Source organism: Aptenodytes forsteri, unplaced genomic scaffold, assembly GCF_000699145.1.
Source record: "Aptenodytes forsteri isolate BGI_AS27 unplaced genomic scaffold, ASM69914v1 Scaffold223, whole genome shotgun sequence".
In the NCBI taxonomy this organism is placed as follows: Eukaryota; Metazoa; Chordata; class Aves; order Sphenisciformes; family Spheniscidae; genus Aptenodytes; species Aptenodytes forsteri.
In genome coordinates, this window is record NW_008794742.1 from 1,234,572 (window position 1) to 1,253,952 (window position 19,381).

Below are 19,381 nucleotides of genomic sequence, written 5' to 3' on the forward strand. Positions count from 1 at the left end.
CCCCTTCTGTCTTTCTGTCTCTCTCTCTCTGCTGTCTCCTTATACAGTCTGAAGAGTTTGCTGAATTAACTGCCAGGTAAAAAAAGGAAAGTATTGACTCACAAACACAGCACAGGAAAATTGGGGGGCTGAAGTGTTCTTCTCTATACTGCTTACCTTTTTGTCCTCCCAGAGGTTGTGCCTCTGTGGCAAGGATGGCTGAGAGGCATGAGAAGCATTTCCTAAATTACCTTAGCTCCTGGCTCGGTGCATTGAATTGAAACAATGCTGATGTTGCCACATTTTGATATGTCAGACTAAATTCTGGTGGTTTCTTCATACACAGATAAACCTCGCTTGCTTCAGTAGTATCTCAGAAGGAGGGCATTGAGGTGGTTAACCTGTCAGGCTTAGTCCACCTGGGATTCTCTGCTGCTGCCTTCGATGTTGGTCAATTTTCCACATTTCTTTCTCTGTGGAGCCCAGATACCTGGTTTCTAAAGATTTCTAAATCATTAAAAATATTAAGTAGTTGGGGAAAATGCTGCTAACTAAAGTCAAAGCTCTTCATTCTTTAAGAATAGAGTGCAAAGACCTTTTCTTTCCCATTGAAAGGGAGAATTAAAAAAAAGGGGGGGGCAACAAATAGCAAATTGATGTGATGGCTCTTGTGCCGTGGTTCATAATATTTCATGGTTCCATTGCAGTAGGTACTGAACAAACCTGTAGGAAAATACAGTTCCTTCTCTGTACTTCTTTGCTTTACAGTACTTGGCATAAATGAGGTCTGATCCATGGCAGAGAATCCTAAAAATGTTTGGAATATGAATTGCAGTAACAACAAAGCAGTGAGATTACCATGTTGCAGAGCATGAAACACAATGCAAGTTATACATTAATTTTCAGTGAAGTCTCTGCTGTACTTAGAGCACTTTTGTCCTACAGCATTGAAATGTCCTACTGCATTGACAGGACCAGAGGCAATGGGCACAAACCAAAACACGGGAGGTTCCCTCTGAACATCAGCAAACACTTTTTTACTGTGAGGGTGACTAAGCACTGGCACAGGTTGCCCAGGGAGGTCGTGGAGTCTCCAACCTTGAAGATGTTCAAAAGCCATCTGGACATGGTCCTGGGCAACCAGCTCAAGGTGGCCCTGCTTGAGCAGGGGGGTTGGACCAGGTGACCTCCAGAGGTCCCGTCCAACCAGAACCAGTCTGTGAAACCCAGTGACAGCATTATCAAAGTACCTTTTTTTTCTTTCTTGTTTACTTGTAACAGGTATCACGTACTGTCAAAGCAATGAGCAGGGTCTGCAGTGTGATGAAGATGGCCAGTATAGACCTTTCCAGCAAGACCCTGACACTAAGAAATCCTTCTGTGTTGATAGCTTTGGAGCAGCCCTGGACTGGACTGAAACAGACGATCTCCTTACAGACTACCAGTGCCTAGGTAAGTGTCAGAAGAATATTTTGGATATGTTTTGACCCCACATAAGTGAAACCTCCTTATGAAAAAGCTCATCACTCCACAGCTTATGGGGATTCACTTTCCCGTAGTTGTGGCCTCTGCCTTAAGCCACATTCCTCCTTAATTTTGCATTTCTTGACTACATTGGAGAAGTAATTTCCTGTAAGGGAAGAGAGAGAAGCAGGTTTCTCGCACCCTCAGATGGCTGACAGCTTTTGATGTATGCTGATCTCCTGCTCTCTGCTTAGAAATCCAGAAGAATAATGAGAGGGCTAATGGGAAAGAAGCAGAATGATGAATTTCTTTGTAAAATTATCACTCATCAGTGCATTCATGTGAAATAGACTGTGTTTGGCAATGACCTCACAGCCGCAGCATAACGTCACTCTCTGGGCTCCTGCTGTATGGTATCTGACTTGGTGAACATATCCTTGCAAGCTGGGGGAACTTACTCCTGCTTGAACACAGTTGTGAAATGTCAGTTCTCAAGGATGAGTAATTTGAAAAAAAAGTCATTCATCAAACAGTCCCCAAACTGCCTGCAGTAAGGTCTAATTATGCTTCTCAGCCCCAAAGCTTTTGCCTTGCCCAAAAATAGTTTCCCAGAAGTTTTTATTACTCAGCATACGATTGGTATCGAATTTAATGGAATATTCAGTTTAGAAACTGATGTCATGGTGTGCTCTGAATTAGAAAATGTCTTATGACAAGTGTCATCTGTGGAAGGAGTGTGAAATGAAAGCCCTCGTTTGTGAAGGGGTTGCAAAACTATCTTCAATGAAAATAGCTATTTTTTTCTCTGAGCATACTCGGAGACGGACTGTAGTTATGAACACGAGGTGTTAGCCTCTGTTGCTCTCAGTCACGGGGTAATCGGGATGTTTCTCTGGGCATGCAAGCTCTGAGGACTCACAGCAGCTTAATTCTCCTGTTACTTACTTTGAGCCCTCCTGCGTAAGTATTTCTGACTCTGTCCAGGACAGAGCAGTTGTAGATATCTGTGCACATTTTTGTGGATCATGCTAGAAGATTTCACTACAAATAAATAGTTATAAGTGTTGACAATTTAAGGTTTAAAAAAACAACAACAAGGAACACCCAAGAAGTCTGGTTGGTTTTTTTTTAATAATTTACAGGCTAATTTAATTTCTTTTTTTTCTTCTATAGATCATGCTGCGTTCCCAGAAAGCATTGTATAAAGTGAAACTGATTATCTCTATTTTTACTTTTTTCCTGCCCCTCTACTTCCCTTAACTGAATTCAGCATGCAACAAGGCAGCAGGGTCTGAAGACCGATCTTGCTTTGACAGGAGGCTGGCAATTGGGCAGGGTCAATAAACCAACTGTTCTTTGTTTTTTGAGGCTGCAGTGGGAGGAAGAATTTCCTTTTATGAATGTACAGTAACAAGCTGTAACAACCCATGCTCATTCTTATTGTTCTCTCTCTTGTTATATTTTAAGCCACATTTAACATTTATTGCAATAACAGGGTTGGGATCTAGAGCTTTACTCTCTAGTAACACAAGATGAAGGAGAATTTCTGCTACGGACTAAGCCTGTGAAATGGTTGAGTAGTTATATTACTATTGAGAAGGGGGCAATGTGAACTAACAAGTTCTTGAAAATGTGAGCCGGTAGAATATTTTTCATTGTACTTTTTTTTTTTTTTTTACAAAGTCGCTTTATGAACAAAATTTTTTTACGTTTCTTTATATTAAAAAACAAAATTCAAGAATTAAAAACAGGCAGGTTTTCTATTAATTTTGCAATGTTTTCAGTTTAGTGTTTTGTTACACTATCTATCTCTTTTCTACTTTTCTCCCACATTATTGCAGAGAAAATTGAGGGGTGGGATGAAGCCAGAATTAGGAAAAAAAAATCAGAAAAGAAGAAAAGCATTTAAAAATGTCATTTTTTAATTTTGAATTTTGCATTAGAAATGAGGGCAGCAAACAATTGCAAACAACATAAAAACACTGCTTCTTTTCAGTTTTATGAAAATACGTGAATTCTGTTTTTAACCAGGCATCACTGCAAGTTGCAGATGTAGAAGGAATTCAGTTTAGTGCAGAATTAAGCTAATGCTTATATTTTGGTGTCCTGTATTTCTAGGAAGGAAAAAACTTCCACCTCTGTTTACACCATCATTCATCCCTCTCCCCAGCCAAGCCAGAGTGAGAGGATTTTTTTGTGTGTTAAGTGTTTGGCTAGCCCTCGTGTTTTTTCTGAGCAGAAATGATGGTTTTATCAAAAACACCTGCTGACTCAGCCCTGACAACAGTGGACATTTGCTTCTGATTTAGTCCTGACTGTTTTGCTGTAAGAGTACAAATGATTGTTTTAAGAACTTATCCCTGACTTTTATTTTGTGGTTTATCCAGACGTTTCAGGGACAGAGGCCCGGGATCCTCCTGTTGGAACTCTGTGCCCATGTGTGCAAGGGAGAGAAGGGCTGAGCCTCCAGCTTTTCCACATGCAGACATTTCCCATGGGCTGAGATCAGACCAGAGCTCCTGCTGCTTAGCTCTTTTAGGTCTAGGCCAGGCATTGGCTGCAATGAGCCAGAGTTTTGCATTAATTTGGGGCATTTAGAGGACAAGTCTGGTCAACACAGGGGTGATGCTAAGTCACCATGTTCTTCCCTTCTCCTTAATATACTGTGCTCACTGAAAGATATTAGTATATCAGCTGGTGGACACACTGTACCGAAAAACCTTTGTAATACCGATAGTAGCAACCTGAGCAGGGTAGTGGTGGTGCCACTGTGTGTCCCTTCACTAGACTTCACAGAAGACACAATCTTCTTCAGGGCACAGCCAGGGCCAGACCTTCTGGAGCTTAAATTGGATTCCTCGTCTCATTTAGTGACCTTTGGGTTTTGCATCTCTAGACCCTACGAGCTTTTCCCCGTTTGTGAACAGTGCTGCTTGTCACACGTCCTTACACTCAGGTACAGTGGGTCCAATTCAGAGAGAGTAGATAAAAGGGTTTGGTAAGTAAAGTGACAGTCCTTTAACAGGAGTTAAAGGTTGAATGAAGGAGGCAAAAAGGAGCGTGCAGGACATACCTTGGATAGATCCCTGAGCCTGAAGTCAGTGGAGATCAGTGGTGGTGTGCTCCTATACACAAGTAATAGGTCTCCCAGATTTCCTTTTTAGCCAAGTTCTGTTGGACCTGGCTTTTGTTTCAGTGGCTGTTTTGCAGAAAGTTGGTTCCCCCCTTGACTCAATAGTTGGTTCTGCGCCATGAACAAGTAATGGGAGATCGCCAGTCTGCTGCTGGAAGAGAAGTCTCACTTGAAAATAAACTCTCAGCCCACTCCTGGCTGACTGTTTTTAAAAGGTCTTGTGACACTTTTTTTTTTTTTCCAGAATAGAAATTATATCCTCAGTCCAGCTGTCTCCTGCATTATCTGTGGAGTTATGGTACATCATTTAATAAGCAAACCTTTTTCCCTACAGAATTTGTGAATTTTTATTTCTACCTAAAGTCTCTTTGTCTCTCTGCAGCATGGGAACTGATGATAGTATCTGGTTGGGTTTGTTTTTTTTTTTTAGTGCTCAGAAAATTTGAGAGAGTTCCTGCCTCCAGACTGATTTATGGGTCAGAAGCAGATCAAATTCTTCAGTCTCAGTCACTTGGGGAAGACCTGCAAAGTCCAGCTTTTCAGTGCATTTCAGGTGAGGAAAACTCTCAGAAAATCTGTAGAGACAACACTAATCATCATGGAAAATAATAATCTTTTCATATGATGAGCTTATGGTTAAGTTCCTAGGTGAACTATATGTTTTGCAGTTCAGCACCAACTCACTGCAAGATATTTACAACTTTTGTTGACATTGGTTCAGGGAAGAGATTGGTCTTTCTTTCAGAAATAAGTCTTCTGACATTATGTACCATGTTAGACAAGTCATCTGACTTTAATACCAGTTGGTATAGTTTGCAATATGGATGAGAGCTGAGATTCAGACCAGGAAACATTCATCAGACTTTTCAGGTGCGCAGACAAAAGAAGGATTAGGTGTTCAGGACATGTGAAAACCAAGCTTTCACCTCTCCCAGATTACCTGATTGACACATAAAAGAGCAATAATTATCCTTGCTTACATCAGAAGGATATTATAAGGAGTGCAGAGATATTCCTCTGCCGAGCCTTACAGCATATATGCTATTTTACATCTGGCTACATCATGTTTGGTGGTTTATATTGATTCAAAGTCATCTAAAATCAAGGCGAATCACTGCACTGCTTTCAGGGTGCTTTGAATCAATGCCTTACCTTGTGTCTCCTAATGCTCAGACTTGTGAAGAGAGGCAGAGGGGTTACGTTCAAAATAAAAACACCCTGGCAGCAATAACACAAGTGGCCTGTTTGTAGGTTAGACAAAGTCGGACAAAGTCAGTGACTTTGTGTCACATACCCTGGTCTAGCTGGAACAGTCATCTCATGCTAAGAGATGAATCCATGAAGCCTTATATGTGTTACTAGAATGATTGTCCTGCACCAGATCATCCCCTAGCTGTACACTGCAACGTTTCTTGCACCTTCCTCTGAAACTGGAGACCTTCAAAAGCAAGGCACTGAGCTGAGAGGACCATGGGAATGAACTTAGGGGGGAAGAGATGCCCCTTTGACAAGCGATCTGATTCAGTGCACATAGCCTGTATTTTCACATCCACTGTCAAATGGCAACACTACTACAAAATATTACTGTTGAGGTGCTCACTGAAGAGTAGGAGTTAACCCTTCCCTCTCTGCTTCCCAACAAAGTCAGACAGCTTAGCTTACATTTCTGTTGATGTTTTGTTATAAGCTGGTTGATTTTATACTAACAACATTTGGAAACATTGAACCACTTTGCCAGCATATCACATCTGCCTGATACAGTAACTCCATGGCAAACAGGTTGTGACAAATACTGGAGTGATAGGAAGGAGGGAAACGTCAAATTCTTCAGTCATGCCAGCTGCCTCTGCAGCAATCACCTGGCCAGTGTAAGTGAGCAAGCAGCCATCCCCCTCCAGACTTAGGAGTGGCTGAAGATCTTTCTGCTCTTGCACGCTCACCACTAACTTGCTCCCACAGTTCTGCTCCTAGAACAGGAGATGAAATTTTGCCTCAGACAAAAGTATCCAGCAGACATTAAATATTTGGGTGGGTGGTTAGACCTATCTCAGCTGTTTGTATCATCAGGTGATGAACGTCCAAACAACTTTTTGCATTAATTTAAGTTAATTTAAAAACCTGTCTACTGGAATAGTTGAATAGTAAAGTTCATCTGGCTAATGAAATTCATGGGTTTGCAGTCTGATAAAGGTATGAAAAACCAGGTAAATGACAGTAAACCAGTGAACAGTGTAATTTGTAGCAGAAATTTTGCACATGAAGTGCTAGGAAACCTAAGGTTTCTTGTCTGTTTTTCAGGCTGTGAGAGGGAAGAAGCATGTGGTTTTGCCACCGTAACTCCTGCTGGTGCTGAAGTTCTGTGTGAATTATACAGCGCTGCTGAAGTCAACTTCAACTGCACCACCTCTGGATCGGTAAAAATGATCATATTTAAAAATATGTGTTTATCATAATACTGTAGGTTCAATGTAAGTAGAAGGCATCACAGAAGAAAGGCAAGCTGTTACCTGATCCCTTGGACATTGCTCTTCACTATGGCAGTAATAAATTCCTGCAGGTTGGTAAAGAAGCTACACCCAAATCTTCCCAAAACTGACTTCTGAATGCCTCAGTGTCTGGTTGAAACATTGCGCAGGACTTCAGCACTTTTGTTCTAAAAACATGCTGAGCTCCCGCAGTCTGGAAATCAGGTTAACTTGAAAACGGGGGTTCATCTGGATAGTCCAAACTAGAAGTTTCCAGGTCGGTAATCAAGTCATCTGAAACAGTCATCATTTCTCAGTCCCTTCCTCTGGTCCAGGGTTTGAATAGAGTGCTCTTTAGCACTGTAACAGCTTCCTATTCACTACTTTTAAACACAGGAAAGTGGCACTGAAGAGTAGAGATCTGTTTGATAGAATAAAAACTGTCCACGCTGGGCCACATGGAGCGGCGGTGGTTATAAACCGTGTGTGCTAATTCCTCCCCCTGACTTTCTGAATAAGGAAAATGGTGTTTAGGAGAGGAAAACAATTAGGTTGTATTTATTGTGCATGCCTGTTTTCTGTCTCAGGTGCAAGGTGTTTTGGGGAACCCCGCTGCCACTAGCATCGGTCGTCTCAGCTGCCTGCTTCATGTCAGGAATCCAGAGGGAGATGCAGTGATGGTCTATTTGAAGAGAGGTACCAGATGCAAATCACTCATCTAATGTTAGACTGCTGTGCCCAAACTTTTAGTTCTATATAGGATCATGACTAAATGTGGGAGAGCATCTTTGTTCAAGAGGCATAATACATTTCAGACCTTAACATTTAGTGATAGCCCGGAAACCTCAGCAAATCTTCCCTTCATGTCTTGTTCCCTAGAAATTAGGAATACAGCTTTTGTAAGCCATTGTGATGGCAGATAGTCCCACAAAAGCTCAAAATTTGTCCAAGGTATTATTCTCTATTCTATTCTATTCTGTTGTACCATGATTTCTCTTTATTAAAGTTTGTTATTTGACTATGTAAGGTGTTATTAATGACCAGCTTGTACATAATTTAACATTTTATGTTAATTTTGACTGTAAATTGTCCTACTGATATACCAGCTGAGAAATACCCTGCTCTCCAGTAAATCCCAAAGTGATTCAACTGATCTGATAAATGTACAAGACACATTTTTTTGGCCTAAGTGTGATTGACACCACTGCATGTCCCAACCAATATGTGTCCAACTTTAAGCCTCATGCCAAATTTGAAACAAGACAACCAAATGCAGAATGCTGCAGGGTTTGAATCAAAACTCTCTGCTGTCACTGGTTTCTTTTTACTTCTATCCAAACCTCTGAGTCGCCATTTATCAATAATAATAAAAATAAAGAGCTAAATCTCACCTAAAAAAAGACCCCTGAGCTTGTTTGTAATCAATGTAATCTCGTTGATACCAGATCTACTCTAGATTTCTGTTGATATTGCTAATTAGATCCAGGATTATGAGAATCGTCCTCTTATATATGTGCCTAGTCAGCAGAAGCCTTAATTGCAGATGCAGTTATGCTGGCCAAATTGCGCATTTTACTTTTTTAACGAGATAAGTTTGTTTAATTTATACCTGGGAGTTATTGATGTAGTGCTTGAAAGTGGAATATTACCAACCTTACTGAGTACATTGATTTAGGAGCCCTTTGCTGGTACAGTAGACTGTTTTTCCTACCCTGGCAGTACATTCTGACCAACTACCCAGGTATAATTGCACCAAACCATTTGATGATCTTATCTTGCATCTGAAACTCAAAGTCCAGAAAAGGACTTTTAAGGCTGAGTTTTTATCATAAAACTTTCAATCAGTTCCAGTCTGCAGGCAATCTGAAAGCATCCCGTCTCCTCCTGAGCTCTTTTGAACATTTCTTTCCTGTTCTGTATACCCAGGACAAGAATTTAACTCATCTGGACTCAAGACCTTTGAAAGGACCAGTTTTCAAAATGTGCTTTCTGGCGTATATCGCTCCGTGGCGCTCTCAGCAGCTAGCACATCTCTGACTGATGCTCAGCTCTTCTGTCGGCAGACTTGCAGCAGGGACTCTTGCTGTGATGGCTTCATCTTGAGTCAGATTGCACTTGATGGAGGTATTGTCTAATTGCAAAATAAAAAATTCTGCAGTAGAAAACCAACGCTAGCTGGGCAGAACTCTTTTTTGGACACAGTATACCTGCCTCTGTGTCATACCAGAGTGTCAGCAGCTTGCCTCTACATCGCTGACATTTTTCAGTGTAGGCAGAATTTGAGTAATGCCCAAGACTTGGCCTGGAGCAGTAGAGATAAAGACCCAAGGTGGCAAGCTGCTCTTGGAGAGAAACGGACATTCTGAAAGGATAATTCTTTTGACCTTCTTTAGACATCTGCATCTGATGGGATAAATCATTCTGAAACAGCCTCTCTCCTTAAGTAACACAGCTCAGTTGCCAGAAGTTGGTGCCTTTCAGCTGATGGCGGAATTAAGATGGTGCCTCCAGAGTGCTTGTAGTGCAAATGTAAATCAACTCCCTTTTTGGAACAGGAAAAGAGGATGCCAAACAGGGCATTATGTTATGTTATTGCATGCAGGAATGCTATAATCTCCTAAGTCTGGGTGTCTAGCTGGGAGAGCAAGTGGGAGTGGGATGGGCAGAGTCTGGCAGAGGTGGGACCTAGGCAGAGCCCAGATTTCTGCCAGCAAATTTAAGCACTTAATGTCAGTGCCTGCTTTCTGTAGTTTCTTTTCAAGCTCACATGGGATCAACTTTCCTGTTGGAGGTGCATTTCCTATAGGAAATGTGAAGTTCTAACTGAAATGTCTCAAACTTTTAAAGATGGGCTCTTCCAAATCCAGGCATGTGCTACTGGCCGCTATGTGGCAAGCACTTCTCTAGTTTTGAGTGGAAACTGATCCTGGATTTGAGAAAACTTTCTCTGTGGAAGTTGTCAAGCAAATGTTTCCAGGAAATTTATCTTCTGTTTTGGCATCTCATATTTTTTGCATCAAAATATTCTAGGTAATCTTGTAAAGTCTATTTCTCTTGGTATTTACAATCAAATTTTTGGGTTCCCCGCACTTGTGAGCTTAGAAGGGAGTGTGGAGAAGGTGAATGTTGTAGAGCCCGCTGTTTAGTTGGAGTGACCTATTTGGATCAATAATACAGGTAAATGCATTACTTGGACTAGCATTTTGTTAGGAAAAAGAAAAAAAAAAGTAGCACATTCAATTTCTCGTATACCCAGTCCATAAAAAAAAAAAAAATTAAAAAAGCCAGAGAGGGCATTGTAAGACCATAGAAATGCCTGAGCTGTGACAGCAAGTATAAAGCAAGAGCTGAGTATTGTCTAGACGTTATGGTAATAGACTGACACCGGAACACCTGGCCTTAAACGTGCTGGTCCCCCCGATTCACACCGCGATGCTGGGGGAGACTCAGGCCTGGGCTGACTGAAATCAGGCACCAATCCAGAAAACCATCCCAGTAAAAATATAAGTGCTTTCTTGGTTCAGAGCCTGAGATTGTAAGACTGCCAAAGGATTGAATATGTCTTCATGGTGCTATAAAGTACTGAGAACACTGTTGGGTATTATCAGATAATAGTAGTATTTTATGAGGTGGTTATAGTATGTGCTCGAAATCTCTGAAAAGCAGGCTACAAATGTTTGTTTTAGGTATGAATAGCTAACCTTAGTACTCCAATTTGAACGTATGGCTCTGATTTTCTTTTTTTTTTTTTTTTTTTGGGTAGCAATACTGAAGGGTATCTCTCTCAGTGACACAGGTTCAATTGGCATTTAGAGGAAGTATTGGGATGCTTGGGTGAAAAGCTCTGTGTAGGTGCAAAGCATTATTGGAGTGATGCAACACTCTCTTTGCCTGAACCTAGGTACCATTTTGTGTAGTTTGATGAGCTACCCAGACGTGCTGATCTGCAATGCAAATGGCTGGAGTCCAACACCAACATCTGCCATAGATGGGATATGTAAAGGTGTGAGCTATGATGAAAAAGAGAAGATGTTTTCCTTCAACCTGGGAGGACAAGTGTTCAGTGGAAGTATGTCAATGAATTCTTTCAATTTACATTACTTTTCTTTAATTCTTCTGTAGACTCTGCCTTTTTCACCAGCCTGTGCTGGTACTTCAGTGTACTTTACTTTCTCAAGTAAATGCATATCTGTACAATCACAAGAGAATAAGAACTCCCTAATTGGATGCATTGATAGATACATGGACTTCTCACACTTTACTATGCGAATATTAATGAAAGTCAAGAATGTGTTGGTTTTAGTATGTTACCCTGTAATACTTCCAATATTTAATTTAGGCAGATTCAAGCCAATAATCTGAAAGAAAGGTAAACTCTGGAGCAAATGCAAAAAGATAGATGCCCAGAGCTGCACAGAAAAAGCAATGATGGAAAATAGAGTAAAGACCTGGCATCCTGGACCCAGGGCACCTGGGTCCTTCTTCCTTAGTGTCTTGTAAATAAGGTAATGCATAGTCTAGTGATGTGTTTTTAATGCAATTTCTGAGCATTTCAATACTAGCTGTTTAATTTGAGCAGCTATTCTAACAAACTTTTTCCTTTATTAGCTTCTAAGTTGGCAGAAGAGGCAGAAAGAAATTTTACTACCTTTCAGCAAGTTTATCTGTGGAGAGGTGAGTTATCTCACAGAAGTTGTTATAAAAGCTTATGGTGAACTGTGTGTTCTATAACGGAAGTGTCATTCTCCCTTTATTTTATACCGTCCAAATTGAGACGTTACTTGAAAGTCTTCTGGCAGGGGCGGATGTAATCTGGAGTAATGCTGCTACTGTCAGTTTCATAAAATTTGGGTAAATTCTTGTGTCTGAGAATATGCTTTATAACTTTTAATACTGGTGAAAAATGGTATCATGGAGACACTTGTCTTTGTCCCATCAATGACCAGGTACCATCATAATTTGGCACATTATATGTAACTAGATGGGTTACTTTTATTAGCATGATAACTATGTATGTGTTGTTTTTGCAATTTTACTTTCTGAATGCCGCAACTTACGTAGCAGGACCTGCACAAAAGATTTGTGATACCGCTTTATAAATGCACACAGCCTCCAGAGCACTGATGCCGAATGCATAGTGATTGTGGATATGGCATTTGCTTTTATCCTCCAAACAGCGTGTTTTGGTTTAGGTTTTTCCCAGAGTTATACGAAGATGGTTTTACTCGTTTTTGATTCATTAGTTGGTGGAACTACCTAAGGAATTTTCCTAAACAGTGCACTTTAAAATATTTGCTAAATTGAGGGAACTAAAGATGATCTTGTCTTGTGGAAGAAAGAAAAAGGGAATTACTATGCTCTTTAATTCCTGTTGCATTCCAGGCTCCGATATGGTCACCCGGACTAAAACCTCAGAGTGCGATGCTACTGCTTTGAAGACAGAGAATGATCTAACGTTATCAGGTATCATAGTAAGGGCAGACAGAGGAGGTAGCAGAAGATAGCAGAGGGAGGTGCAGAATTTAACCAGAAAATATCATATATTGCCATATATGTATCATAATGATGTAGGTATTGTGAAATCCAGAGAATTTCTCTTAGGTAAGGAATACGATACAGGTTTTGAGAAAGGTGTTAAAAATGTGAGCCTCCTGGAATGCCCTCCTGTCTTTCTGTTTTTTACCTTCCCAGGCCAGGCTGGAAATGAAAGTGTTAAAATGTTCTGTGAAAGCTTGTTCTTTCAGACTTACTGAACTGTAAAGACCCAGGAAATATTATGTGGCTGAGAAAAAAATTCGCATAAACCCAGGAATCAAATCCTTAGCCTGGGTGCCTGGGCATTTTTACTGTTACTGACAATATGACTGTAAATATGATGCTTAGAGGAACTCAGGATGAAACTGCAATCACAAGTGTTTCTTCCATGCATGATGAAAGTGAGGCACCTGTGAAGTTCTCTAGCTCCTTTGTTATTCCAGGGTCTGCTCTTCATTATACAGTCATTTATATATCCAAAATCATTTGTATTAAGTTACTAGATTTCCTTTGGGCCTTCAGCACCATAATCTTAGGAGAAAGAGAGCAGTGGAGCCTGTTGAGAGCACTTTGGTTCATCTCTAATGAACTGTAATCTTTGCTGAGGAGCCTTGATGAATACCTGAGCACGTGATTTAATACATGTAAAATCTTAACATGAAGTGAATTGCTGATTTTGCTAATGTAATTTGAAAGAAAGGTAAACTAAAATGCCCATTTACCTAGTGGTGCTCCTATACAATTAGTGGTATTTTAAAGTCTAGACTTAAAAATGAGAAAAAAATGCATTTAATATATTGGGTGAAATTCTTTTGCGTTTACCTGCCAAGGCATGGGTGCAGCCCTCAGGGTTCTCCATTTACCTTGCTGCGGCTGATGATATCACTAAAACCTGAAGTTATGCAAGGAATGCAGTTTCTTCCTCCATCCCTCAGTCTTAGTCATGACACAAGAGAAACTGAAGGTTGAAGTTAAGTCTTGAGAGGTAACAAGACTTATAAGTCACCTTCGTAAAAAAGTTATGGATACATCTGGAAAAATGTCTACAGAGCTTTTATTACTTGATGATCATTCTTAAAGCACATGGTAACATATCTTTTCTATTTTCTGACTGAAAATTCAAAGCTATTGTGCACTCCCAGCATTTCAGCTGCAATCATCAGCATGTTTTTACTTTCTATTTTCATTTTTGTCTGGCTGTTTCAATGCAAGTAAGATTAAATAATAGAATCTCTCACAATGTTGGAGATTCATCCCCATCTCAACTGGGGATGAGACCTGCTGATGGCATTTGATAAATAAAAAGGTGTTTATGAAGAAATCTGTAAGACATCGGTGAAGAGTGTCCATTTCTTTCAATATTGGATACTTATTTAAAGGGATTAATTTGAAAACAGCCTGAAATAGCTGTGATTGATTGTTTCAGAGGGAGCTCACAAGATATAAAGCATTGTGTACACGTCTAAAGATCACAGGCAGGTGTCAGAAAGGAGTTCTTTAATGTGGTCTGTGGGAGCATAAGCTAGGAGAAATAAGGTTAAATGACTGAAATAAGTGTTAAGCTTGTTAAGAAAACTTTTTAACACTGAGAGGTGTAAAAGCTTCTCAAGGGAATATAAGGATACTGCTGTATTTTGGATTAATAAAACTAGATTGATTGAGATATTGTAAACATCCTCTGAGGCATCATACTTCACTGTTAGGATGATGTGTTGCATGACAGAGTAGAGAGAACCTTCTTATTTCTAGGAGCTGTGATTTTCATCTAGTTTTTGGGTGGTGGAAATAATCTAACAGTGCTATGTGGTTCAGTGCAGCTCGGTGAGGAGGCATTGCCTACACAAGCATCAATAACTGTGGGTGGACAATTCTGTTATTAAAAGCAGCCTGTGGTGTATGCTAGCCCTACAAAATGGTTGCAGCTGTTTTACCGTGAAAGGCAGAATTTTGTATATAAATAAATTTAATTTATTCCAGATTATAGTTAAGTTTTTTGTGGGTTTGAGCAGTTTGTTTGTTTGTTTGTTTGAATCTCAGATTCCACAAAGGATCTTTTCTACCTAATGGACAACAGCCGGATACGAAGTGACCAGAACTCTTCTCTCTCTTACCAGCAGTACTGGGTCTTCAGGCAGAAGTACTCAGCAGAGGAAGCTGTGCTTTGGTGTCTCACACGTAAGACCTCTTGGAGACTGTTATTCTGTAGGGCATAATAATTAATTAAAATCTTTTAATAGGTGTTATAATGATGATGAGTAGAAACTCTGGACTTAGAGATTTTTCGGGGAAAACCCACAAAATTTTCATGGAAGTTGCTAATGGGGCCACCTGTTTCTTCCTTACAATCTTGTTTGCTGTGGCAGAAAGGGTACCCACCATTCATCATCAGGGTATCCCTGTTACGGGCAAGAGAAGTAGAAGATACAGCTTAGGCAATACTCTGCCGTTCTTGAAATGTACCCCTCCAAATGGATAGATGACATAGTGGTAAAAGAAGAAGGTAAAATACAGATATTTGGGGTTAATGATAAAGTATATGTTGCTGCAATAAGTGGAGAAGAGTTTCTAGCTCTAACTACCGGGAAGGCAGAACCAAGAGTACTAAACAGTGCACAAACATCACTGTAAGAGGTCAGTAGAGCTATGCCTGTTTAAAATTAAGCATTGACATATATATTTACAGAAGCCATTGCCACAGTAATTAAGAAATGGGTTTGACAGCTTTGTTTCTTTTCTGAAGGTGCATTATTACCCTGGGGCAAATTTCAATGCAAATTGCTACAAGCAAATGGCTTGAACAGTTGATTCTAGAAAAGTTGTTTATATTTTTGTGCGGTGTATGAACACTTCAGAAATATTTTTTTCAAAAACTTTCTAAGACATTGTAGACTTTATTGTCCTTTTTATTCTTTAAAGTAAGAGACCCACAACTGATGCAGAGTTCTTTTATGGTTATGCAGTTTGTATGTTAAATTTACTAAAAAGAAAGAGAGAGATATCTTTATGAATCACAATGTTAGAGTGACACCAATACACTAGGGTAATGCTTGTCACAGCTGGGGAATGTCTCTTTCCAATTAACTGTGGTGTAGCTCCTTTTCTGTGCTCTCCAGGTAAACCTGCTTTTCAGTGTCACTAGAAACAGAATCTGTCCCTGTTTCTCTTGCACTGTAGTAGGATAATATTGAAATTCTCAGTTTTAGTTGTTTGCTGACGGACAGCTTTAAGTGCTCTGAAGACATGAAGAGGAATAGAGAGGGGAAGAAACCTTCATGTGTGTGTAACTCTTGGTGACTTTGCTTCCTAGGTTGTGCGCAAGATGAGTTTTGTCGAATGGCAGATCTTCAAAACGCTGCAGACAAATACTCTGTGTGCACCCTCTATCCAGAGGCACAGATTTGTGATGGCAGCATCGATCAAATACCAGAAAACTGTCGAACCGTGCTACCCTGGCAACCACAGACATTGTATCGTAAAATAGGCAAGTGTTGGGATTTGGATGCATAATGTGTGCTTTAAGCCTGGTAATGCAAGCTAGTGTTTTGGCTCTTGATTCTGAGATAAAAAGTTTGAATGTATGAATGAGTCCTGGGACATGATGGTGCAAGGGAAGGTCAGGCTGTTCTGGGTATGGTTTTTCATTTTCAGTTCAGAATGGAAAGATATTAACCGTGAGTTCCACTCTCCACCTCAGTTATTCCCAATTCAGAGAGGCCAAGGGTAGCTCAAATATCTTGTATAACAGGTCTCAGATCTTTTTATAATGTGGGTGAAATGGGAATGTCATTGGGATGTCACCAATCCCATTTTCTACCATTAAAATTTTCATGGTAGTTAAGCAATGCAAAAATTGAAAGTCATTGAGTGTAATATTTTTTTTATCTTTAGCAAATCCAGAGTTAGAGACGTGGATTTTAACCTCTGCTCTTTGAATGCTTGGGAAGTTCAATGATTTTCTCATAGGGGTCATGTGAGGAAGCTGGACAAACAAACCTGTTATCACTGTACAGGAACCTATAGTTTTGCTGTGAAAAATGTAAAGGTCCACTGAACTTAACTATTAAATAGTATCTTTTTGGGGAGCCCAAAGTGCAGCACAGGTTGAATAATGCATGAGCACACTGGAGTCTTCCATGCTAGAGTTGCCCCCAAGTTTTTGGACCTTGCAGAAGGACTAATGTCAATACAGGTCTCAGAAACAGAAGCCCTGGGCTGGAAGCCTTTCCTTGGCAATGTACTTTGCTCAGCTTTTAGAGCCTTCACTTGTTGGATTTTTGTTCATCTTCAGGCTTAACCATCAAAAGTTTACTGTGGTAATGTAAAATTATCTTTTAATCGATCAAGACAATTGTAGCATAGAAACATAAACTTTACCCTTACCATGTGATTACTTGACCAGTATATGTAAATTACAAGGTTCAGATGATTTTTCCAATTTTGTTTTTCTTTTTCCTTCCAGTCACTCTAAAAAGTTCTGTGAAGAGCTTTTACACACGTGTACCATTCCAGAAAGTAACGGGGATCTCAGTGAGGAATAAGACTGACATGAGCAGTAAAGCTGTTTCAGATGGGTAGGACATGACTGTTCCTTTGTTTTTACCAGAAGTCTAACCGTGCCTGGAATTCCAAGGCCCTGTTATGCAGACAAAGGGGATCAGACATATTGATCCAAGAACAGCATTATTTGAGAATATTTAAAAAGAAAAAATAGCACATGAATGAAAGGAAATTTATAATTGTTATAAATAATAATGTATATAATTAGTAATTATATATTTGTGAATTATTACTTATACTGCTATTAAATTGCTGGTTTGTCAGTTAAATCTCTTGGCAATAATACACCAAATTAATTTAGGCTGATATTTTTAGGGCAGATATCAAAATAATAATCTAAATTATTAGATGTAGTCTGATCAAAGGTAATTTCATCTACAAATGGAAAAAGTATCAAAGCGTCTATGCAGTATGAAGAACCATGAAGCAGTCTTATCGTGAAAGGCATCTCTACAGGTTCTCAGTGTCTCTCCCCTATGCAATATCCTCTCTTCCCTTCTCCATGACACAGGCAGTTATTAATGATACTAAGAGTAATGGTGTTTTTCCTTTCCCAGCTTCTTTGAGTGTGAGCGTTGGTGTGATGCTGACCCTTGTTGCACGGGATTTGGCTTTTTTAATGACTCCCAGCTATCAGGTATTTTTTTGCTATTTTTATTTTTAAAATAATTTGTCTCCCTTCATTATTCCAAACTTTACAACTTCTTTGCTGTGAAGGGCACTTTAAAAGCCCTTGCAGATCTTGTGCAACTCTCTCTAGCACCTTTTTGAGTAACCATAATAATTTCTAGAAGTTCAGCCCAATGACATGCTCCACATCTGAGAAATTATTAAGAAAACTTCATGAGAATGAGTCCTTAAGAGGCTGCAGTTCCAACAGCATGAAATTCAAACTGATAAAACTCCAGGGAACTGTTACTTCTCATTCATCAACACCTCTTCCAAAATGTTGGTTGACTTCTTTTTGTAATTTTTTTTTTTTTAATGTTGTTTCATTTCTTAAAGCATAAGGAACTTAGAAAGCTAAATATTACTGAAATTAAATGCATGTTAAGCACATAATGTCCGTGGATACTTTGGGGCAGCTTAGCCTTTTGGCTTTCTTGGATGTCTGAACTTTTCTGCTCCCAAATTTTAGTCTTCTACTTGAGGAAGATTGGTTGGGGATAGAGGTTGCCTATCTAGCTACTTAAGACATCTCAAGTAGGATTTCTGTTAGTCTGAGGAAATCAGATCTTTAAAAGTATGCGTGACTTGAAAGCCATTAGAAAGTCAAACAAACATATTTTACTCACCTGAGATGGCTAAGTTAAGGGGCATTGTCCCCCTATACTCCCTCTATAGTCAGCAGAGAGATGTATAGACACAGCTATGGGGTCATTAAGAGCTTTGGTTGACTGAATCCTATTCTGGACGTATTTCTCTCCACTGGCTGTAAAAGAAGTGCTCTGTTTAAAAGGAAGTCTTTAGTAGGTGTTTAAAATTGGATGCTGTCCAGGTCAAAGTCAATGAAATAGTTTTTAATATTTTATTCCAAATTCAGATTTAGGCCACTAAAATGGCTAACCTTGTTTCTGCAAGTGTCATGTGCTAATCAACTCTCCCTGAGGTCATTAGGATGTGCTGTTTTTACAATTCATTTGGGAATTTGGAACACTTCAGAAATACATATTTTTAATTCCCTTTTTTGTTGAGCAGACAAAATGTTCACTCAGTCAAAAATGAGTAGCTTGGAAAATTAATCCAATATAGTTTAGATTGGAATTACTGCACAAATCAAAAATAGTTGACAGTTTTCATACCTCCATATGGCCATGTGAAATTTGAAGTCTTAACTGAATATGACTTTCAGCTTCTTTAAATAGTTCTAAAATCAGTTAAGGATTTTAAAGCACTGAACATGCAAAACTGGCACCTCTTAGGTTATCTGATTAATATTTATTATCTGTGACATTTCAGACATCCAGTCCTGGCATTCATATAGTCAAGAGAACTTTCAGTAGTGATTTTAACACGAGCTAGGATAAATCTTCAATGAAACTGCTAGCTCTGTTTCAAACCCTCCATTTTTTTTCAGGTACAGAAATATTCACACTAGGTCTTTGAAAGGCAGAATTTTTATCTTGATGTAAGTAGGGGCTGTGTTTCAACATACATGCAGATTTTTAATTTCCAGGATTACATTAACCAGAAAGGACTGCTTGCGCAAAGAGGTTCCGATCTTTGCTGAGTGGAAATACTCCTAGTG

At 39.5% G+C, this 19,381-nt stretch overlaps 1 protein-coding gene across 1 annotated transcript in view; it reads left to right on the forward strand.

Annotated features, from left to right (window-relative positions):
• TG (thyroglobulin) overlaps positions 1-19,381 on the forward strand; it is a 169,753-nt gene that overhangs the window by 50,033 nt on the left and 100,339 nt on the right. Inside the window, exons 22-33 of the mRNA XM_009273984.2 lie at positions 1,261-1,431; positions 5,007-5,129; positions 6,875-6,990; positions 7,629-7,737; positions 8,968-9,165; positions 10,943-11,110; positions 11,650-11,715; positions 12,424-12,504; positions 14,614-14,751; positions 15,884-16,057; positions 17,036-17,147; positions 17,691-17,770. Of these exons, the coding sequence (XP_009272259.1) occupies positions 1,261-1,431; positions 5,007-5,129; positions 6,875-6,990; positions 7,629-7,737; positions 8,968-9,165; positions 10,943-11,110; positions 11,650-11,715; positions 12,424-12,504; positions 14,614-14,751; positions 15,884-16,057; positions 17,036-17,147; positions 17,691-17,770 (1,536 nt within the window). The remainder of the gene's footprint in view (positions 1-1,260; positions 1,432-5,006; positions 5,130-6,874; positions 6,991-7,628; positions 7,738-8,967; positions 9,166-10,942; positions 11,111-11,649; positions 11,716-12,423; positions 12,505-14,613; positions 14,752-15,883; positions 16,058-17,035; positions 17,148-17,690; positions 17,771-19,381) is intronic.